The sequence below is a fragment of the Malaclemys terrapin genome, chromosome 12 (assembly GCF_027887155.1).
Source record: "Malaclemys terrapin pileata isolate rMalTer1 chromosome 12, rMalTer1.hap1, whole genome shotgun sequence".
NCBI lineage: Eukaryota > Metazoa > Chordata > Testudines > Emydidae > Malaclemys > Malaclemys terrapin.
Window position 1 is genome coordinate 29,403,461 of NC_071516.1, and position 20,637 is coordinate 29,424,097.

At 45.1% G+C, this 20,637-nt stretch overlaps 1 protein-coding gene across 3 annotated transcripts in view; it reads right to left on the reverse strand.

Annotated features, from left to right (window-relative positions):
* Positions 1-6,355: 6,355 nt before the first annotated feature.
* TOX2 (TOX high mobility group box family member 2) overlaps positions 6,356-20,637 on the reverse strand; it is a 264,355-nt gene continuing 250,073 nt past the window's right edge. For all 3 annotated transcript variants that reach the window (XM_054046244.1, XM_054046242.1, XM_054046243.1), the window contains 3 exons: positions 19,182-19,589; positions 16,712-16,842; positions 6,356-7,464 (listed from right to left, as the gene is read on the reverse strand). In XM_054046244.1, coding sequence (XP_053902219.1) covers positions 7,428-7,464; positions 16,712-16,842; positions 19,182-19,589 — 576 coding nt within the window. In that variant the 3' untranslated portion in view covers positions 6,356-7,427. The remainder of the gene's footprint in view (positions 7,465-16,711; positions 16,843-19,181; positions 19,590-20,637) is intronic.

Genomic DNA, 20,637 nt, shown 5'->3' on the forward strand with positions numbered 1-20,637 from the left:
AGATCATTTTGAATTATGACCCTGTCTTCCAAAGCAGTTGCAATCCCTCCCAGTTTGGTATCATCCGCAAACTTAATAAGCGTACTTTCTTTGCCAATATCTAAGTCGTTAATGAAGATATTGAACAGAGCCGGTCCCAAAACAGACCCCTGCGGAACCCCACTTGTTATGCCTTTCCAGAAGGATTGGGAACCATTAATAACAACACTCTGAGTACGGTTATCCAGCCAGTTATGCACTCACCTTATAGTAGCCCCATCTAAATTGTATCTGCCTAGTTTATTGATAAGAATATCATGCGAGACCGTATCAAATGCCTTACTAAAGTCTAGGTATACCACATCCACAGCTTCTCCCTTATCCACAAGACTCATTATCCTATCAAAGAAAGCTATCATATTGGTTTGACACGATTTGTTCTTTACAAATCCATGCCGGCTATTCCCTATCACCTTACCACCTTCCAAGTGTTTGCAGATGATTTCCTTAATTACTTGCTCCATTATCTTCCCTGGCACAGAAGTTAAACTAACTGGTCTGTAGTTTCCTGGGTTGTTTTTATTTCCCTTTTTATAGATGGGCACTATATTTGCCCTTTTCCAGTCTTCTGGAATCTCTCCCGTCTCCCATGATTTTCCAAAGATAATAGCTAGAGGCTCAGATACCTCCTCTATTAGCTCCTTGAGTATTCTAGGATGCATTGCATCAGGCCCTGGTGACTTGCAGGCATTTAACTTTTCTAAGTGATTTTTAACTTGTTCTTTTTTTTTTTAATTTTATCTGCTAAACCTACCCCTTCCCATTAGCATTCACTATGTTAGGGTTACGATAGCTCTCCCACCTGTCACATGATGGATCAATATGCACTGACCCTAGCGGCTGTTGTTACACACATGAAACCGGAATCCAGCTGGGAGGAGTTTTCACTAACCCGCAGGGAAACTGGATACTTCAGGGATAAGAAGCATTGATACAAAGGAAGCTGCACAGGTTCAACTGCTCTGCTGGCCCCTGTTTGCAATCTCTCTGTGACCCTCCTTTAGAGAAGCTAAACAATTTGGAGGTATATTTGGTCCTGCTTCTTCACAGGGGGCCAGACTTGATGACCTCCTGAGGTCCCTTCCAGCCCTTTACCCAGTAGTTCTGGGCTTTACTTTCCCAGCCCTCACTGCTCCTTCCCTAGACCGCTTCCTGCCACTCCTGGTTCCCCTCCTTGCTCTGGGTGTATCAGCTCCCAACCCTCCTCCCAGGGAGTGACGGCCCTTTCCCAGCAGTCACCTCTGTTGCCAGCCTCCTGGCTTTTGTAGAAACCCCGCCTGCCTCTCACAGGTGAGCTTCTCTCTAATTATCTGCCTCCAGCCTAAAGCTTCCCCTCCCTCCCCCTTTGCAGGCTAATTAGCTGATTGGGCCCACCTGGCCTAATTCAGCTCTGGCAGGGCCAGTGTGGGGAGCACACCCCATCACATGCACATAGGCAGCTGATTGATAAAGATAGATGTGTGGTAAATCAAAAATGGAGTCAATGTTCTCCTCCTGCCTTTGCTCTTTCCGTGTTTGTGCAAAGTGCTGGATGGAGCGGGAAAACCTCTGGCTCTCAACGAAAAGGTTGCCATATGGGCCACAGCAGTGTAAACTCCCCCACAGTGCTCACAACTGTGCATTGGCCTGCTGAGGGAAACCGCCCCCAGGAGGTCATCAGTCTTTGTGCATCTCGCCTGGTGCCAGTTTGGGGAGTGGTTTGTTTGATGGAGACATCATATGGCTACATCTACACTGCTCACCACTTTTGGCAATGTGTAGGGTATGCGTAGCTACCCGCCGCAGTGAAAAGCAAGCTGTGTCCACACTGCAGTTGTAGCTTCACGTGTCTACTCAGTCAAAAGCTCTGCCAGGATGAGCTTTTCCCCACTGCCTTCCCCAGGACAGCCATTCTCTGGGGCAGGGAATGGCGCCCTGCAGGACACGACACTGCTAAAAATAGCAGTGTAGACAGGGAGGCATGGCTTGGGTGAGGAAAGAGCCATGTAGGAGAGGTACTCAGGTACATACCCACACCCTTCAGGTGTGTCTTTACCTGCCTGTCTACACTGCTTTATACCAGTGCTAGGGGGGCTACCCCATATGGACTCTACGCTCTGCCGAAAGAAGCGTGCAGTGTAGATGTAGCCAAAGATTCAGAGCTTCTAAGACCAGACAGGACCATTTTGATCATCTAGTCTGACCTCCTGCATAACACAGGGCAGAGAATTTCACCCTGTAATTCCTAGAACATGACAAAATTGTCTTCTCAGGGCTGAGCTGAGCTCTACTGACTTATTTCACAGAGGTCCCTGGACACACACTAAATGAGAATGACTGTTTTTTTGCTGCAGGCATGGGTGGACCTCAAACCGGTGACCTGGGGTAAAATCCTACCCTTCCTGAAGTCAATAAAAGTCTTGCCATTAGTGGGTCCGGCATTTCTTCTCTGGAGTAGAAGGCTTCATGTCCCATTACCCATCCCCTGAACCAGTTTGCCTATAACTACCAAATTAGCAGGGCCACACTTCCCTGTTACATAAAATAATATTAACATTCAAGAAAAGCCCTCTGGAAGAAGTCCTATCTTCTTGCTGTGAGAATTCCAGCTAGGTTTTCAGGTTAGTGTTCTAGTTTCATACTTGCATATTTTGAGGAAATCTCCCCACTTTGATACTGGAAAGTAATTAAACACTTGACAAGATCCCCAGCCTTGTTGAGATGTCATCATTTTCAGAAATGTTATCACTCTCCCAGGTTCTATTTTAAAATGGATCAAGATCACTAGCCGTACAAAGGCTGATGCACAGCAGCGGGGTTACCCGGAACACCAGCATGGAAGAGTTTTACTTTTGTTGTCTTACTCAACAGCTCAATTTCTTATTGCTTAGCCAGACTGCTGTAGTCATAGTGCAAACAGCGTCCCTTAGGCTTGCTAAGGGAACTATGCTGGTTTCACAGGGAGCTGGCAGTCCTTTGCATTTCTCTCCACTGCTCCCTGCTCACAATTATTCCAGGATCAGGAATAAAATACATGCCTTGTGTTTCATGGGAGCAGGCATAGGCCCTAACAGCTTCCTACATGTGCCTTTATTTTTCCATGACTGAGGGGGGAAATGGTCTGAAGGGGATCAGGAATGGTTGGTAAATTGGCCAATGAATGCGGGGCTTTCTTCACATCTCAGTTCCCTGACTTTTTCACACAGAGAATAAATGTTTTCTGTGGGGAGGGCTGCCATGGAGTGGCCTAGCAATAAATATCTTGGGGATATTGGAAACTGATGAGAACAAGGGTTTTATGTCAGGCTGACAGCAGGATTCGTTTTTTACCTGAATACATTTCATAAAACATCCAAGGCTTCCCTAGAGCTGAAGACATGACCCAACATGTCCCATTAGAGTCTATCAGCCTAGGCATCTAGGAATTTATCTTGGTGACAGCTGCGGCGTGGAGGGCAGCCGAGGATTGTGATTGCACCAGATAACAAGAACCACAGCCAAACACGGATCAAATGGGAGGGTTCAAGAAGGAAGTATCGAAAGCTCTCAGCATCCTACCCAGCAGGCCTATCATGCTGCCCAAGATTGTCTCATTGTTTCCTTGTACTCCCCCATCTGTCTGTCTGTCCATCTGTCTTATACTTGGATTGTCAGCTCCTTGGGGCAGGACCCTCTTTTTGTTCTGTGTTTGTGGAGCACCTAGCGCAATGCAGTGCTGGTCTAGGACTGTAGCTCCTAGGTACTATGGCAATACTCATAATAAATAATAATAAAAGGCTGCCAACGTTTCATCAAACAGACTAATAAGGTGCCCAGGGCTCATGCAAAACCACAGATTTATTGGTAGTAGTGACCAAAGATAAAGGGTCACGAGCAGTCTGCTTCATTTATCAATGCAATATAGATTGGCTTGTGCTGAAAGGAAGTGAGAAACAAAGTATGAAAGAAACAAAATTGAGAGAAATATTTCCCTCTGTTTTTAAGGGGTCTTATAAGTAGGAAATAGAAATTGGTAAATTTCAGGTAAGAATGTGTTCCTGTAATGGGTGCTTATTCTATGGGATACCAGCTGTGTTAGCATTTGTGCCCGGAGAACAGTATGTAAAACCTTTAACCTGTATGGGTTCAATTGAAATGAACATTTAAGACCCCCATATGGAAAGGATGGACTTACCTCTGGCACATCCCTTCCTGGCTGGGCATGGCATAGCAGCTCTTCTCATCTAGCACCGCTGCCAACAGCCACTCCAACCCTGCACTAGTCTGCCTCTTCTTGTGACACAGTCCTCTGGCCAGGTCACTTTAAACTCCCTCCCCTTCTGGAGTAACAGAAGTTCAACTTAAGGTCCAAAGATGTCCCAACACAAAAGCTCCTTCTGCTACTCTTCAGCCCCATGCTGGGCTCAATAGTCCTTACAGTGATCTGTACAGTGATCTTCCTCGGGGCTGGCCAGAGGGCCGAGCCCATACTCTGCTCTGGGTTCCGGCCCAGGGACCCCATCTGAAGCAGCCAGGTCTGCTCCTTCAGACACACTTCTGTTCCCTGGGCCACTTAGAATCATGGACCCAGAGGGTTAGAAGGAACCACAAGGGTCATCTAGTCCAACCCCCTGCCAAAATGCAGGATTTGTTGGGTTTATACCACCGACAGATGCTCTCTAGCCTCCTGTTGAGAGCCTCCAGCGAAAGAGCTTCCACGACCTCCCCAGGCGTCGGTTCCATTGTCCTACTGTTCTTGCAGTTAGGAAGTTTTCCCTGAGATTTAATCTAAATCTGCTCTGCTGTGGTTTGAGCCCATTGGCTCTTGTCCTGCCCTCTGTGGCAAGAGAGAACAACTTTTCTCCATCTTTTTTTATGGCAGCCTTTCAAGTATTTGGAGACTGCTGTCATGTCCCCCCTTAATCTCCTCTTTTCCAAAGTAAACAGAACTAGTTCCTTCAGCCTTTGTTCCTATGGCCTGCATTCCACCCCTTTCATCACTTCCCACCTCCGAGCGCCTTGTGCTGCTTCCCTGCAGCCTGCACTTAACACAGCCTCTTCTCTGGTCCCCAGGCCTCTGGCTTCTCCCTAGCGCCTCCATTCTCTGCTGGAATGCAGCTCCCCCAGGACTGCCTCTCTGTGCCCCATTTCCAGGCCCACCTCAGGGGCTAATTCCATCCCAGGGCCCTCTTCCATCCATCTTCCCCAGGCCCTTCACAGAGAGCTGGACTCCCTACCTCTTCCCTCCTGTAACTTTCTCTCAGGTGCACTCCTGGCTCCTTCACCCCAATGCCCTCAACCACAGGCCCGTCCTGGGGCACTTCCTCCTGAAGCTCCTCTTTCGGTGAATGTCTTGCTGGGTTTCTTCCCTGGAGGCCCAGGTCCTGCCCTACTGCTGGGGCTCACCCCTGGAGCACACTCCATCCTGATAGCTTCCCTGTATCTCTCCAGATTCCACTCTGCTATTCAAAGGGCTGACAAGTTCCTTCCCTCTCTTTCCTCCCCCTTCCCCCTTCTACTCGGTGTGTCCCTTTTTATAGAAACCACCCAGCTGGGCTTCATCACCCATGATGCCCAATACCCAGTGGCCTAACTGGACTCAGGCTTCTATTAAGCCATGTTAACCAGTATGGGGTTTATACACTCTATCACACTCCAAACAACCTTAACTCTGCCCTGCTGTAATGCTGGGTGGGGACAGGTGAAATATGAAAAAACCTAATCTACTAATCTGAGACCACAAATACTAAAATGTCTCAATCATCTCTGCTAAAAATGGGCTCCTTTAAAAAATGTAGGATTTGGTATCAGACCTTGTTTCCCCCTGCCCCCAATGATATTAATAATGGAATAACAGAATCTTCAAATTTTCCATATAGTTAAAACTCTTTAAAAATTGACATTTAAAGAAATGAGGCTGTAATTAAGATAAATCTTGTCCACAGGTTCCATATTAAAAAAATATGTCATAATGAAACAAAGTTATTAACAGTTAGTTTTATATATAGCATTCATTTCTGGATTTCTTAGTTTAATGTTCATATATGACCTTTTAATAATTAAAAAGGCCAAGGAAATTCCCAGACAATAAACCATGTTAAGGTCTAATAAGGTTGAGAGTAGATATCAGAAATTTAAGGGTAAAAAACCATTGCATATATAGGTCCAGATCCTGTGAAAACATATGCACATGTTTCTCTTTACACAGGGTGAATAATCCCATTTAAATCAAGGGGAATGTGTGTAAAATTAAGCATGTGCATAAATCTTTGCAGGATTGGGGCCACAGTCAATGCAGGGTGGTTAGTTTGTATGCATTACTTCTGGGTGCTGCCCACAAAATAAGAAAAGAGTCTGGTTCATTTCTACTTTTCATATGTTTTATTATAAAGAAAGGTAAGATAAGCATTGTGAACTGAATGTGCTGGGTGCTGAGAAAACAGCACCATCAAAAAAAATTAAAAAACCCCCAAAAACGCACCTTATGATAAATTGTAATTCTGCTTTCTAATTCTTCATAAATAGACAAAAATCATTGTCAGCAATTTTAAATAGATGGACATATGGCTGAAAAAAATATAATAATGCCATACAACATGGATATAAATTGTCCATTTCTTGCTGTACAAATAATAGAAACAAGTTTGGCAGGCTTTTTTTTGTTTTTGTTTTTTTATACACATCTCCCTTCTATGTATAACTAAAAAATGTGCTACAATTAATATAAAATGCTTTTACTATAAAGTAAACTACTAATTTTTTTCCACAAAAAAATCTTAAAGATGTCTTTAGCACAGTTCTAAAACACTTAGTAAACTACTTACAACTATCCAACAAATTATATTTTTTCATGATCTTTTTCACATTTTTTCCTTTCATATTTTGCCAGCTGCTCTTTCCACCCACCCATCTAGGAATAGTTTTTACTTTTTTTTTTCTTGCCAGACATCCAAGGCCTTTGCATGTACAATATTCACACAAACTTCACATTTTCCTGCACAAAGTTTAGTGCTGTTAGCAAGTCAAAGAGTGCATCCTCCTACTGAGCCGGCCTAATGCAGTAGGACACCAGACCTGGGCCTACTCTGCGTCTAAAAGCAGTTCACTAGGAAAACAGTCCATAGCTAAGCTGATGGCAAGCAGATAAACCATGTTCTTATTTTTTTTTTGTTTGTTTTTTTTTGTTTTTGTTTTTTTTTGTTTTTTGTTCTTCATGATTTATGAGGTTTGGGCTTCCACGAAAAGTAGACTTTAGAGTTCAAAATAATAAAAGAAAACTGCTCTTAGAGCCTGGAAATGAAGCCAGCAACGAGACGTGTTAGCTCAGCTCTCTCGTCTGTATGACTTGCGTGACGCCCCTCTGGGTGGTCCGTATTATAGACCCTCTCAAGTGTCCTTCCTTTGAGCCTTATTGGAAAGAGATGGTGGGTTTAGGTGAGGTAGAGTGACTTGTCCCTTGGCAGCATGCTGTAAGGGAAACCAAAGACAGAGAGCGGTGAGACACGCAGCACAGCAATTCTAAAATCAACAACCCTCAGGGAAAGTGCATTGGAGGGGAGGGCACAGAGATGAGCTGTCCCACAAATCGCGACTGTATCTTTTGAGCTGGTTTATGGTTTTTATGGTGTTATGAGGCAGATTTTAATAGATGTAGCCGCACTGGCCTGCCTGGGGGTGCGTGTGCGAGCAGCAACATCAATGCCTGATGTGACAAACAGGCAATTAAAATAGCAACAAATTGGGCACTTTTTAATTCTTAATGAACTTCAATAAACCTAACGAGCCTCCAGCACTACACCAGCTCGTGGCCTGCCCCAACATCTGCTTTTTACAGGGAGGCCAAACATTTGCTCTCAGTTTTTATTCTCCTCACACACTTTCCATACTAGGTTCCCCCACAAGCAAATACTTTAATGCGGTCAGTTTTTAACAAATATCTGTCGTGCCTATTAGGCACTGGCATGTATGGGGGAGGGGCGGAGAGAGCAAGCGCTCCAGAGGCCCAGTCCCGCCCAGACTCCCCCCCCACACACACCTGCTGCACAGGAGAGCACCCAGCTGCTTCCCCCCCCCTCCCCGCTGCACAGGAGAGCACCCAGCTGCTTCCCCCCCCCACCCGCTGCACAGGAGAGCACCCAGCTGCTTCCCCCCCCCACCCGCTGCACAGGAGAGCACCCAGCTGCTTCCCCCCCCCCCGCTGCACAGGAGAGCACCCAGCTGCTTCACGTGTTCATGGGGCACAGCACCCCTCCCGCTGCATGCTGGTGGCAGAGCCCTGACTCTTGTTGGCCCTTTTGGGGGTTGGGAGCCCTGGGGGCACACATAAGGGGCAGCCCCATGGAGTACAGGGACTGCTGTTCTGAGAAGCCCTTCTGCCAGGTGTCAGGAGGGCTGGGGGAACACCTTGCCTGCTCCCCCAACCTATCTGCCTGTGTAGGTGCTTAGCAGAATCCAGACCTAACCAAGGGACCTGTCTTCAAAAATCAATGGAAGTTGGGAGCCTAACTATCTTCGAGGACCTGAGCCTTAGTACCAGTGCTAGTGCTTGGTGGTGTGAGCAATCCCAGGAAAAGCACACCCTGCACCTGGTAGTAGGTGCTTGCAGAACTGGGCTCTGCATGGGCCCTGCTCTGCCAAGACTTAGGGAAATCTTGGCCCCATTTGAAGTTGATGGGATTTGACCGGGATTCGACCCTAAATAAATGGGGTTAACTTTACACATGTGATCAGTCTCCAAATCTCCTGTCCAACAGTGGTTGTCTCCTTAGGCCTCAAAACAACAACTTCTGAGTATTTTACAGCCACCCATGCCAGAGAGATTCTGTTATCCAAGAGTCCTTTGCTCTGTACGGGTATATCTACATTGCACACTAAGCCTGGGTCTGTGGGAGTCAGTGGACTCAGTGGTTCCAAGCCTGTGCTTCAGCGTCCACACTACACTGTAAACCTAGTCTCACAGCCATGCTACACTATGCAGACCCTCTGACTCAAGTCTGCAGCTTGAGCTGCGTCCACACTGCAATGTGACAGGGCTTGGACTTAAGTCACAGGAGGACTTGGGCTCTGATCCCTCCGCCCCTTTGCAGAGTCCTAGGACCCAGGTTCTGAGTACTTGCTGGCTCAAGTCAGACTGATTTGTGTGTGGACGGAAGGGGGACTTGGGCTCAAACCTGAGTCAGAGCCCAGGCTTAGTGTGCAGTGTAGATGTGCACTATGAGCCTGGCACTCCCACCAAAATCAATGGGCTTACCAGATCAGGTTCCTTGTTTCTCTCCCAATGGTAACACTTCCCAAGAGGAATTCACAACATAATACTACACATTTCCCAACATGGAACCCACAGAACAGCCGCCGCCCAATCGCTTTTCGGCCAAAATGAGTCACCTGCAATTTCTTATGGTAACTGAATTTTTAACCTGCCATTAGCAGTGGATTGCAGGTGACCCTAGCTGGTCCCATTGGGAACGTATCAGCCACAAGCAACGGAATGGAGCCAGCCAAACAAGAGGCATTCCCAGCTCTAGAGGGTTATGTCATGCAAGTAAAGTACTGAGGGTTGCCAAAAGCGAAGGCATGAACTCTGGAAGGCTCTTTTATGGCTTTTATAATATACACAAATCTGCTCCAACAAATTTAGCCCCATAAAAAAGTCTGGCTTTAAAAGGTGATGAGAAAAATGATACAACTTTGGGAGATTCTTGTGTGTGTGATTATTAACTAGAGGAATAACGAAAAAGGAATGCGGGCAATGAAGTACTGAAGGCCTAGTTGATGCAGCTGTTGATAAAACAAGAGCAATGGAACGCAGCCTGGCCCACACTTCACTAATCTGCATGTTTTATAATGTGCACTTAAAATGCACAGTCTTTCCCTACCGCACTAGCAAAGATTTAATACCAACGAGCAATAGTGAGGTCTTCTAGTACCAAAACTTCATTAATTTTACAATATGCACTACAGAACATTTCCTAGTATATTACAATGCATTACCATAAATAACTGAATTCAAACTAAGTCTATTTGTGATGTTTTATCTTTGCTTTTTTATGGAGCTTGTTCAGTCAGTTGCTGATTTGGAAAATTCAGCCATCTGGAATGGCTCTCCCAGTCATTAGTATGAATCAGTGAGCGCCTCCTCGTTTGGACAAACTGAGCATACACAAATCTGCAGGCCTGGTTGATATGCATCCCAAAGTAAATTATTCAGCTTTGGTAAGGTGCCCAGAGGATGGTGGGGAAATGGGGCCAAAGAATAGCAAATCATAAGTAGTAGTTATGAGGGTTATAAGGACTGGACAACTAACCATATCTTTGAGAAACTATGAGCCAGGCAGATACCACATAACTGGAAAAGAACACACGTGGTAGCATCTTTACAAGGGAAAGCCCATCCGTGTCGGTAATACCCCTCTGGGAACATCAGTCCCTACTAATCTCATGGTGCAAATACTAAAAGAAAAGCCTGAGCACCAGTGCTCACCATGTGGCTCTAGAGTTTTATATGGAATGTAGGGGTGACACAAGCGACGGGATCTGATCAGAGCCTCTTGCTGTGCATGAGACCGCGCTGAGCTGATTCCAGAAGTGCTTCTCCCACCGGTGAGGCTGTGGGGAGCGTGCAGGGCTCCAGAAAGGGAGTGCGAGTGGGGAATCTTTCCCAGGTACAGAGGGATGAAGAGGAGACCATCCCTCACTCTCTCCTTGTAAGCAAGGTGGAGTGGGGGGAAGGGAGAAAATTTGCTGAATGGAGTTACAGAGTCACAAAGACAATCAGCCCATGGAGATGAGACATTGTCTTGCAATGTTTGCATCTTGAAGTTCCACCAGGACATGATGCTGATGAGTCATGGCAGGGCGTTGTTACGACGTGAACATCACAACCGCAGAACTGAGATGGTTTTTACATCTCTCTGCAACTCCATTTGATGACATATTAGTTCTTCAGCTTTTCAAGATCAATCACCGCTGACCTGGAGGACCCCAGCTACTATAAGCAATCACCAGTATGTGTTTATAATGAAAACACCATGCCAGAGCTACTGGATACTTTTTTTCTTTTTACCAAATCACCTTCTTATCAGATGCAGGCAATGCAATAGAGGGCCTCAATTTGGATTTTAGTACAGTATTTACTACCGTGCCTCGTGTAATCTTATTGAAAATATTAACTCTTGTAAATGACTGTCAGATTGGAAAAGTGGTTATAGGCCTGGGGAATTATAATGCCTTAAATCGTAAGGAGGTGTTCAATGAAGTGCTACCTACAAAGACCTAGATGGGGGAGCTAAACATAAATGAAATCTGCAGATGATGCTACACTGGGAAGAACTGCAACTGCCAGTGAGGGCAGAGGAAACATGCAAAGGGGCCTGGAGAGATTAGAAAGATTGGCAGGTAATCACAACATGAGCTTCAAGCTGAAATACTTGAAGGAAAGCGATCCAAAACCCAGGTATTCAGTAGGTACTTGAGAAACAGTGATGGTGAAAGAAGCCAAGGGGTGATAGAGAAGAGACAACTCATGTCAGTAGCTTGTGATACATCTGGGGAAATGAAAGCCACGCAATTTCAGAGTTCTAGATTGCAACAAATCAGAGAAATGATAGCCACTCTTTAGGCAGCAATAGGGAGATAATAGCTATATTATTACTTCCAGTTCTGGGCAACTCAGGACCAGAAAGATATTGAAAAATTGGGTGGAGTTCTGTAAAATCAACATGATAATGAAGGGTTAGGAGGGACTGATTGATGAAGAAATATTTAAAACACTAAATATGCATAGCTGGGCTGAGTGATAACTGAAGGGATATGTGACCATGATATATCAGTATTTGAAGGGTATAAATGCAGCATAATCATTTAGTGGGATATAATTAGCAGTAATTGGATTAAACTGAGCTAAGCAAAATTTCAGTTGAATTACCAGGAAATACTTCCTAACACCAAGGAGTTAGTAGATGCGGAATAGTCTCCTGAGGGAAGCACAATCTTGTTACTCATTTAAAAGTTCTCTGGACAACAGACTCAGGAGAACAATGCAACATTGACCGAGAGAATGGGCAAGATGACTACAAATATATAGAAACAAAGCAAAGGTATGGATCAGATGTGAAGCACAGAAAGCAAGATGGGATTGCCTGTTGCTTTAAGGAGGTTGGTACAACCCTAGCTAATGGGAACCTGAGCACTTTGTGAGTCACATCACAATGGAAAACATTCAGATTCTCACCAGCCCATTGCTGATTTCTCTCCCCAGATTGTTGCTTTAATTAGAGTTATACTGAGCACAATTTTGAGGTTGAAGTGGGAATTACCCGATCTAGCGATTATCTGATAACACTGAAAACTGCGCCAATCAATCAAACCCAATGAGATATGAATTTCCTTTATGACAGAGCATTGCCTAAACTTTGTTGATACAAAGTCAGTTTATTCATGTGGTCAACAATCCACAGCCAAGAGTAGAAATGATGGGAGAAGAGCAGTCCAGTTTAACATTTAATGTGATCTGCAAATTATCGTGAAGTTTGTTGGAGATGCTATGGAGACATTCAGCTTTCACATACAAGTACCTATATAGACAGATGGAGTTATAGTCTCATTGAGACATACAGGGCTAAGCATTCAAAGCTAAGCAAAATGAGTCCTCCTGAAAAAATGTGTATGCACCATAGACCCTTCAAACCATGCATCTTGGTAGCAAATACCAGGTTTTAGTAAGTGCAAGAGGTGCAAATTCATTATTGTGGATACAATCACTGACAAACTGTGCTTACAATGAAATAAGAATTTGACTCTGAAATGTAGCTTTGGAAACTGTGCTTCCAACAGACTGTCTCTGTAGTACAGTTGTTCTCAAACTGTGGGCCGGGACTCCAAAGTGGGTCTTGATCCCATTTTAATGGGGTCGCCAGGGCTGGTATTTAGACTTGCTGGGGCCCGGGTCCAAAGCCGAAGTCTGAGCTGCGCCACACGGGGCCAAAGTCTTCAGCCCTAGGGAGTGGGGCTCAGGCTTCAGCTTCAACCCTGGGCAGCAGGGCTCAGGTTACAGGCCCCCTGCCTGGGGCTGAAAGGCTTGGGCTTTGCCCCCCATCTGCACGGGGCGGCGGGGCTCTGGCAGGCTCAGGCTTCAGTCCCCCTTCCTGGGGTCATGTAGTAATTTTTGTCAGAAGGAGGTGGTGGTGCAATGAAGTTTGAGAACCCTGCTCTAGTTCTAAGAGCCTTGCTCTTTGCTCGATAGGAACTGTGTTTCTTCACTACGGAGCCTTGTCTGTACAAGTGGAAAGAACAGAAAGACCGTCCACAGACAGGTCCATACTCAGTTCAGTTCATTGTTATAATTATTTTCTGGCGTTCTCTGTGCAATCAGCGTGGTTTTAATATGATTCTTCCAGGAATCTGAGATAAACCCGTGAAATTTGATATTTTCTCTGTGACAAAGGCATGAAATGCATGAACTTTGATCATGAATCGCATGGGGCCCTGTGCATACAATACAGCTTTTTGTCAGGCTATTAAAGAGCTTGTTTTAGCAACACACAGCTCACACGGGCCAAATACATTGGTGCTTCATGCGGCTACCATGGTACCCCAAGTGTTCTGTATAATACACTTTTTATCAAACTACCTCTATCAGGATGCCTGGAGGGGCGCACTATGGGGAACTTCTCTCCCCACCCAATCCCTAGAGAGCTCCCTCCATGGAGTCTGGGGGAAGGGTGCGTGTGACTTATCTCTAGGCCTGAAAATCCAGCACCTTTCACCAGAGATAAATGCACGTAACGTTTATAAAACAAACTCACTGATGAGCTTCATTAAGTGTTTGAAAGAGGCTGCTGAGGACAGCCCTGAATGCTGATGTTTACACTGAGTATCACTTATTTTTCTCCCAAGGTATCATAATTAGCACGAGAACAAGACCTCACTTTCCTCTGACTTCCCCAGAGAACAAGGGCTACCCCCTCAGAGCTCCTGAGGTGCCCAAAGGACCAGCAGGGAGAGCCAGCTGCTCTCAGAATGCTGGCCTGACTGTTTCCGCAGGCAAAGCTGTAGAAACTCTTCCTGCCCTGACCAGAATCACCATCTCAAGCTCCGGCGCGTAAATGTTCATTTGCTGCTGTGGGATCTAAAGAGGGTTTTGTTTTTCCTGATATGTTTGGTATCCAGTGCTGCTCCTTCAGGCCAAAATGTTCAGACATCTCTTAGGTGCCTAGGGCCACATTTTCAAAAGTGGTCACTGATTTTGCGTGTCTTGAATTCTGGTGCCCAACGGAGATGCTCTGTGCCTGATTTTCACAATTGGTGAGGACCTACGATGGCACCTGGCACCAATAGGATTGTCAGGTGCTCAGCACCTCTGGAAATGATATCCTCAGGCCACCTTTATTTAGATGGTAAGCTTTCTTGGGCAGGATGGCCTTTCTGGCCGGTGTTTGTACAGCATCTAGCACAAGGGGGCTCTGGGCCAGGACTCCGGCATACCACTGACATACCGATACGTAACAATAAACATTGTCAGAAATAACGAGTGAGTTTGGGTGCCTCAACTGTTGATGCCCAAGTTCAGTCATCTCAAAGGGGCCGGCACAAGATGCTCAGAGCTTTTGGGCACCTCAGATTTGAGTGCCCCAACTTCAGAGACCTTGGCTAAGATTTTCCAAGATGACGAATCATTAGTCAGGTCTGAGGTGCCCAAAATTTGAAAATGTGGACCCACACGGCTGCAATGGGAGTTGTGGGTGCTCAGCACCTCTAAAAATCAGGACCCTCTTAGATGTACGTGCCTGATTTTAGGCACCCAGGTCTTAATATTTTGGCTTTAATACCCAAAAGTACCTTCCCGGGGTCTGGGAGGCAGTTCACTTCGTTCAGACGGTCTATTCAGATCGTTAGGACTCCCCGCAAAGGTTTCCTTGAAAAGTCTGCAATAGTCCATGTAGCTGAACTGTTTCAAGTAGACAGGAGTCCAAAGCATCCTACAGGTTCAGCAGATTATTTACTTCCCCCAAACAAATATAACGTATGTGTTATCTGGGCTGAATCAAGAGATCATAATTGCAATGCTGGCACAGAGGAGTGTTGTATTTCCAAAATACCTGTAAGCTTGCTATTATCTATAGTGAAAGCACTATGTTCCAGTACAGCACTATACTTCAGTCAAGTCAAACAAGCACTCAGAAAACAATCATACTTCCCCTTCCATACTTTCAGAGTGGGCAGCATCTCACAGGGTAAACAGAATGACTCCCAACTCCTTATCACTGCACTTTTGTGCCACGAGAAGTGGATACAGCAGAGGCTGGAGTGCTTTTAATACACCCACTCCCCTCTCAACTTCAAGAACTAAGATGCTTCCAGAGTTTTAGTTTATTCTTCCCTTGCAGTTTGAATGTCATTGCACTGAACTTTCCATTGACATCCTCAATATCGTAATTCTCATCATGGGATAACGGGAAAGAGCTCTCTTCAGCCCTGCAGAATTTACAGGCCTCGTCCTGAGCCTGTAAAATACTGTGTGTGTATTAGGGAGTGAGGCATGTTGTCCTCTAGTGCTCAGCCCTACAGAAAAGATAATGGACCTACTACTAGTGTTAGCCAGGGGAGTTGTTTAGCTTAAGTGTTAGAGGCCAATATTTTGGAAGCTGAAAAGACAAGTCTATTGTCTGCAGACATAGTATTGCAATACCACAGCTCCCACTGAAGTCAAGCATCTTTCAGGATTAGGCCCTGCATCTCCCTCCCCCCGCATGAAACAGAAGCTGTCCAATCAAGAGAAAAATCTCGTTTTCTCAAGTTTGGGGGCAGCAAATCAACCTCTCTCTGGTTACAAGAAGCTGCTCCTCTTGATTAACCAGCACATGCCGGGGGGAGGCCATCCTTGCTAATACTTGAAAAGGTCTTTCACATTTTCAAAACTTAAAAAGTCAAAAAAGTCAAGCTGGATTTTTCACTTCAGTGCATGAGAACCATATTGGTAGGGATGAGAAAAGAACTGTCCAATGCACATAACAGCAATGGGTCAGGCTGGCCTGTTGTGCTCAACGTAAATGTCCCTTTACTGTGCATTTACATACACAAGAAAATCACAAGATTCAGTCATTGTCTTTCCTTTTTTAAAAATATGTTTATATTCAATGTATATGTAATTTTCAAACTGCCTGCTCGTGTAGCGTGGTTTAGATTAGCCTGGGCAGAAGGGACAATTGAACAGCTTCATTTACCTTCATTAGCAGAACGACTTGCTGGACATTTTGGGGCAGATCTTCACCTGGCATAAGCTGGCAGAGCTCTACCAATTTACACAGCTGTGGATGTGTACCACTTCCCCCCCCCCCTTTTCTTTTTTTTTTTTTTCTTTTTTGGTCAAAAAGTGCTGATTAAAACTTTGCTCAGTGGCAGAAACTGCTTCCACAACTCAGGAATGAAAATGAGCTGAAGCTAATTGGAGTTTTCACTGAGTTATCCTTTTATCATTTTAGTCCTCAGATTCAAGCAATTGTTTTGGGGACAGGACAGCTCACTTTCCCAGAAACCCAGGTTACTAAATAAAAGGAGCACTGTAACGTTAAAATAATGCATGTTTTTGGAACATGGCATTTTGATTTCTTTTACATTTTCCTTTCTTGAAGTTATAAACTATCATGTGTCTGATCATAAGAAAACAGCGCAGACAACTCTCCAAGCATGTTAGTTGTATATTGTTTTGTTTACTGGCCTGCAGTGGTTAATTCCACACTCTCTGCTAGAGTAATCATTGTCCCAGTCGGTATTTCCTGGGGGGTTTGATGCACCAGGTGACCGGGGTCCAACACTGTTTTGAAACTCAGATGAAATATGTGAAAAGTCCTGTGTGGGGAGACAATAAAAGAAGGGAAGAAAAAGTTACACCCATACCAACAGGCAGATAAGCAGAAGTTCTAGTTAATGTTTGCCTATGCATATCCAAATACGCTGCCCAGAAAGTATGGGCAGAACCGAGCTAAGACGAGCGTTTAAACATGTGCATAATTTCACTGAAATCAAAAGGACTTGAGCATGTGCTTAAGAACTGAATGGGAGAGTGGAACCATTTCACAATGATCCCTAATATAAGGACAACATTTACTTCACCTCACTGTTTCTCTCCCATGTTTTTAAGGGCCTCTCTCCTAGGGAGAGCTTTGGTAAACAGCTGCAGAATATGCAACGTGATGAAAGCCTTTGCATCAGCATTCTGGTAATGAAAGCCATTTTCCCATCTCAAGTGCGGTTCTCTTCGCAATAATACATTAGCCTGTCCTAATGTACAGTAACAAGGTAAAGAAAATCCAAGCAGGCAACATTCTCTCCATCAACTGTCATGGCTGGCAGTTTAACATATTATCTGAAAACCTATCATGATACTGTTTGTGCATGGGTGACCTAATTATCAAATGTTAGGGAACAGATATTAACAATGGAATCAAGGCAGCTACTTGACTGAGAACAAGGCTTCTCCCGAAACATTCACTTTTGGTATTTAAGTTGCTAACAAAATATGTGGAATTAAGCTTTAAAAAAATCTGTGTCCAACCTTGCCTGACACCCCATTTTAAACGATCGCCATATGATTGTCGCTTATCCCCACCACGGGGTGAGAGCTACTGCTGACTATACGGTGGCCACCTTTGCTTACACGGGACCACACCATGCCAATATTGAAGTTATTGCTCTGTAAAGAGCGTTTGGGACATCTGGACTATGCAGGATATTGCTCTCTTGGATATGATGGCTTTTAATAGCCTGAGGGCGAATTTTGTTACCAAGGCCCATTTCACATCATACTTTTCTCCACTACTCTATATGCCAAGGTTATCAAATGATCTTTTCTCAAAGTTGGTCCTGAATAGGATGGGCAGAATCATGGAAAAAACCCTGTTCATTAATTCTATTATTTGATGAATTTTGTGAAACATATTTAATAAATAAATGATGCAACAAATTATTCAGTCAGGTCCTCTGGCTGGGAAAATAATGGGGTAAAAGATTAATCAAATAAGTTATCTGACAGCTGTGAAATTGATAGAGTAAGCCCTCCACTCTGAATAGTTCATCCAGCTCTAGTTACATGGGAGAATCAGAGACTCCTAGAAATTACAGATGGAAAAGATCTCTTAGGTCATCCCGTTCATCCCTAGCCAATGCCAGAGTGTTCCCTTTAGGGCATATGATGTACTTTGCACCATTGCCCATTCATCCAAAAGCTCTCTCTCCTCCTGGTTTATTTTCTTCATATCAGAAACCCATGACTGGCCCCTCTAAATGTGGGCTCACAGGCTGAGTTTGGACATTGCGAAGAATGGTTTGTTCATCTTAAGGTAGGCCACCTGCATATGAGCACACACTACAGGAACTACTTTGCTGCCATGCAATTCAAGTTAAACCCATTTTTTATCCTTTCAGCTCTTCTATCAAGCAAGTGAATTGGGTAATTTTTCCCATTGCTGGGAAGTCACTAGAAAATCAATCATATTCCATTAAACGCTTGATTTTCCCTCTGCATTTTTAAGTTATTTTCTCTTCCCACATGCTAACCTTTGGAAAAAAAAAATCCTACATTCACCTCTATTGTTATCCCAGGAGCTTTCATCCTTTATTTCAGTGCTGTCACACATGCTTTCTTTGCCTGATTATCCAGGGCACTGTGTCAGATGAACAGAAAGCTCCACTCCACCCTGCTAAATTCACCTGAAGCCCAGTGGACAACTAGGGGACAGCTTGTCTTACAAGAACTTAAACCTGGTACATCCTTGACTGCTATGGGAGTCTAAAGGCATGTCTACATTGCAGCCGGGTTGTGAATGGCAGATCATGGAGACATACAATGAAAGTCAACAGGATTTATGCTCCCAAGCCGCTTACTCCCTTTTCAAACTCCCACCCTAAAATGTCAGACAAACAACAGAGCTGGGAGGTAACAGAGCCAGCAGCCATCTACAGGAGAGTCTCAGGGCTAGGGGAGTTGACAATGGAATACTCTCTTAGAGTGACATCTTTGCCCAAAGTGCCACATTAGTACTGTCATGACCTGGAAAATCATTATTAGTAATAGGCTCCACCAGTAACACGAGAAACTTAAGCTGAGAGTACAGTCTCTGATGCATAGCAGATCTTGCTTTAAAAATGTGTTCCCTTTTAGACTGGTATTCAGGATCCAGGCCACTCACCTGCTGCCCTGGAGGTGAAGCGTTCATTGGGGGCTGTACCTGTAGTGCCATGGAAGGAGACAAGATGGATTGCTGTGGGACCTGCTGCATGCTGAGTGACTGGTTGAGGAGGGAGCTCTGTGGGTGATGCAAAGACAGCTGCTGATGGAGAGGAGGGCTGATTTGGAAAGAAGGAGGTGGCGAGGCACTGATGCTGGGCAACATGGGTTTGGAACTGAGGGTTCGGGAGAGGCTGGGGTGAGGGTGTCCCCGGTAACTCTGCAGATCTGATGGGGACAGGAATGAGCCTAAGCCAGGATAAGGCGATGAGGCCTGTGGTGGCATCGTATACATGGGCTGTTTTGGTGGTATCATTTTGGAAGGTTGGTTGGGTTGGGCGCTTTTCGTCTCACCCTGATCGGCAGAGCCCTGCAAGAAAACAAAACAGAGGTCAAATGAAAAAGGAGTTCTTTAAATGAAGAAAACATCATCATCCACCTTTGCCTGTTCCCTCACAGGCACTCGGCCTCCACCTCTCCCACACTGAGGACAGTGCTCATGATTGTTCTGTGTTTGTACAGCACCTGGCGCAATGGGTCCAGGTTCATGACTAGGGCACCTAGCTGCCATGGTAGTACAAATAATTCATAATAAGGTAATAACAACAAGCGCAGACACAGTTTTAAACACTATATACACACACACAGTTACCACGTGGCTCACACTCACTCAATTGTGCTCCCCACAGTTTTGTTCCCTAAAATCTTGCAGCAAAAGTCATTTTAGTTTCCCTGGCTCTCTTCCCCACCTTATACCCCCAGCCCTCTCAGACCGGCACCATCACCCACTGCTCTCAGCATGTCACTGAATCCTTCCTGTTAAAATCCCTCCATGCTGATTCTCGTCTCCTCTGCAGGATCCACAATGGAGATATCCTCTCTCCTAGAACTGGAAGGGACCTTGAAAGGTCATCGAGTCCAGCCCCCTGCCTTCACTAGCAGGACCAAGTACTGATTTTTGCCCAGATCCCTAAGTGGCCCACTCAAGGATTGAACTCAAAACCCTGGGTTTAGCAGGCCAATGCTCAAACCACTGAGCTATCCCTCCTCCAATACAAAGGTGCACAGGTAACACCTTCCTTTCCTTTGTTTCTCCTCCCATCCACCCAACTCAAGCCAGCAGGCCTGTAAAACCAGACTGGCAGCAATATCCAAAGCCAGGAAAATCAAGCCCAGTACTCAGCAGTGGACTCCGAAGCGACTAGAGCACAAGGAAGGCAAACTCCTCAGAACTGGTGCCTGTCTGCAGTTCACTTTTAGACCCAGAGAGATGGGTGATAGAATCACTTTCTTTTCCAATTAAAAAAAATATAACATGCTGACTTCTTAATCGTGTGAATTCCTGCAATCCTGACAGGGCTTCATAAAGTACAATGCAGGAATGGCCTCATTTTGGAACAAAGAGGAATACATGGGAT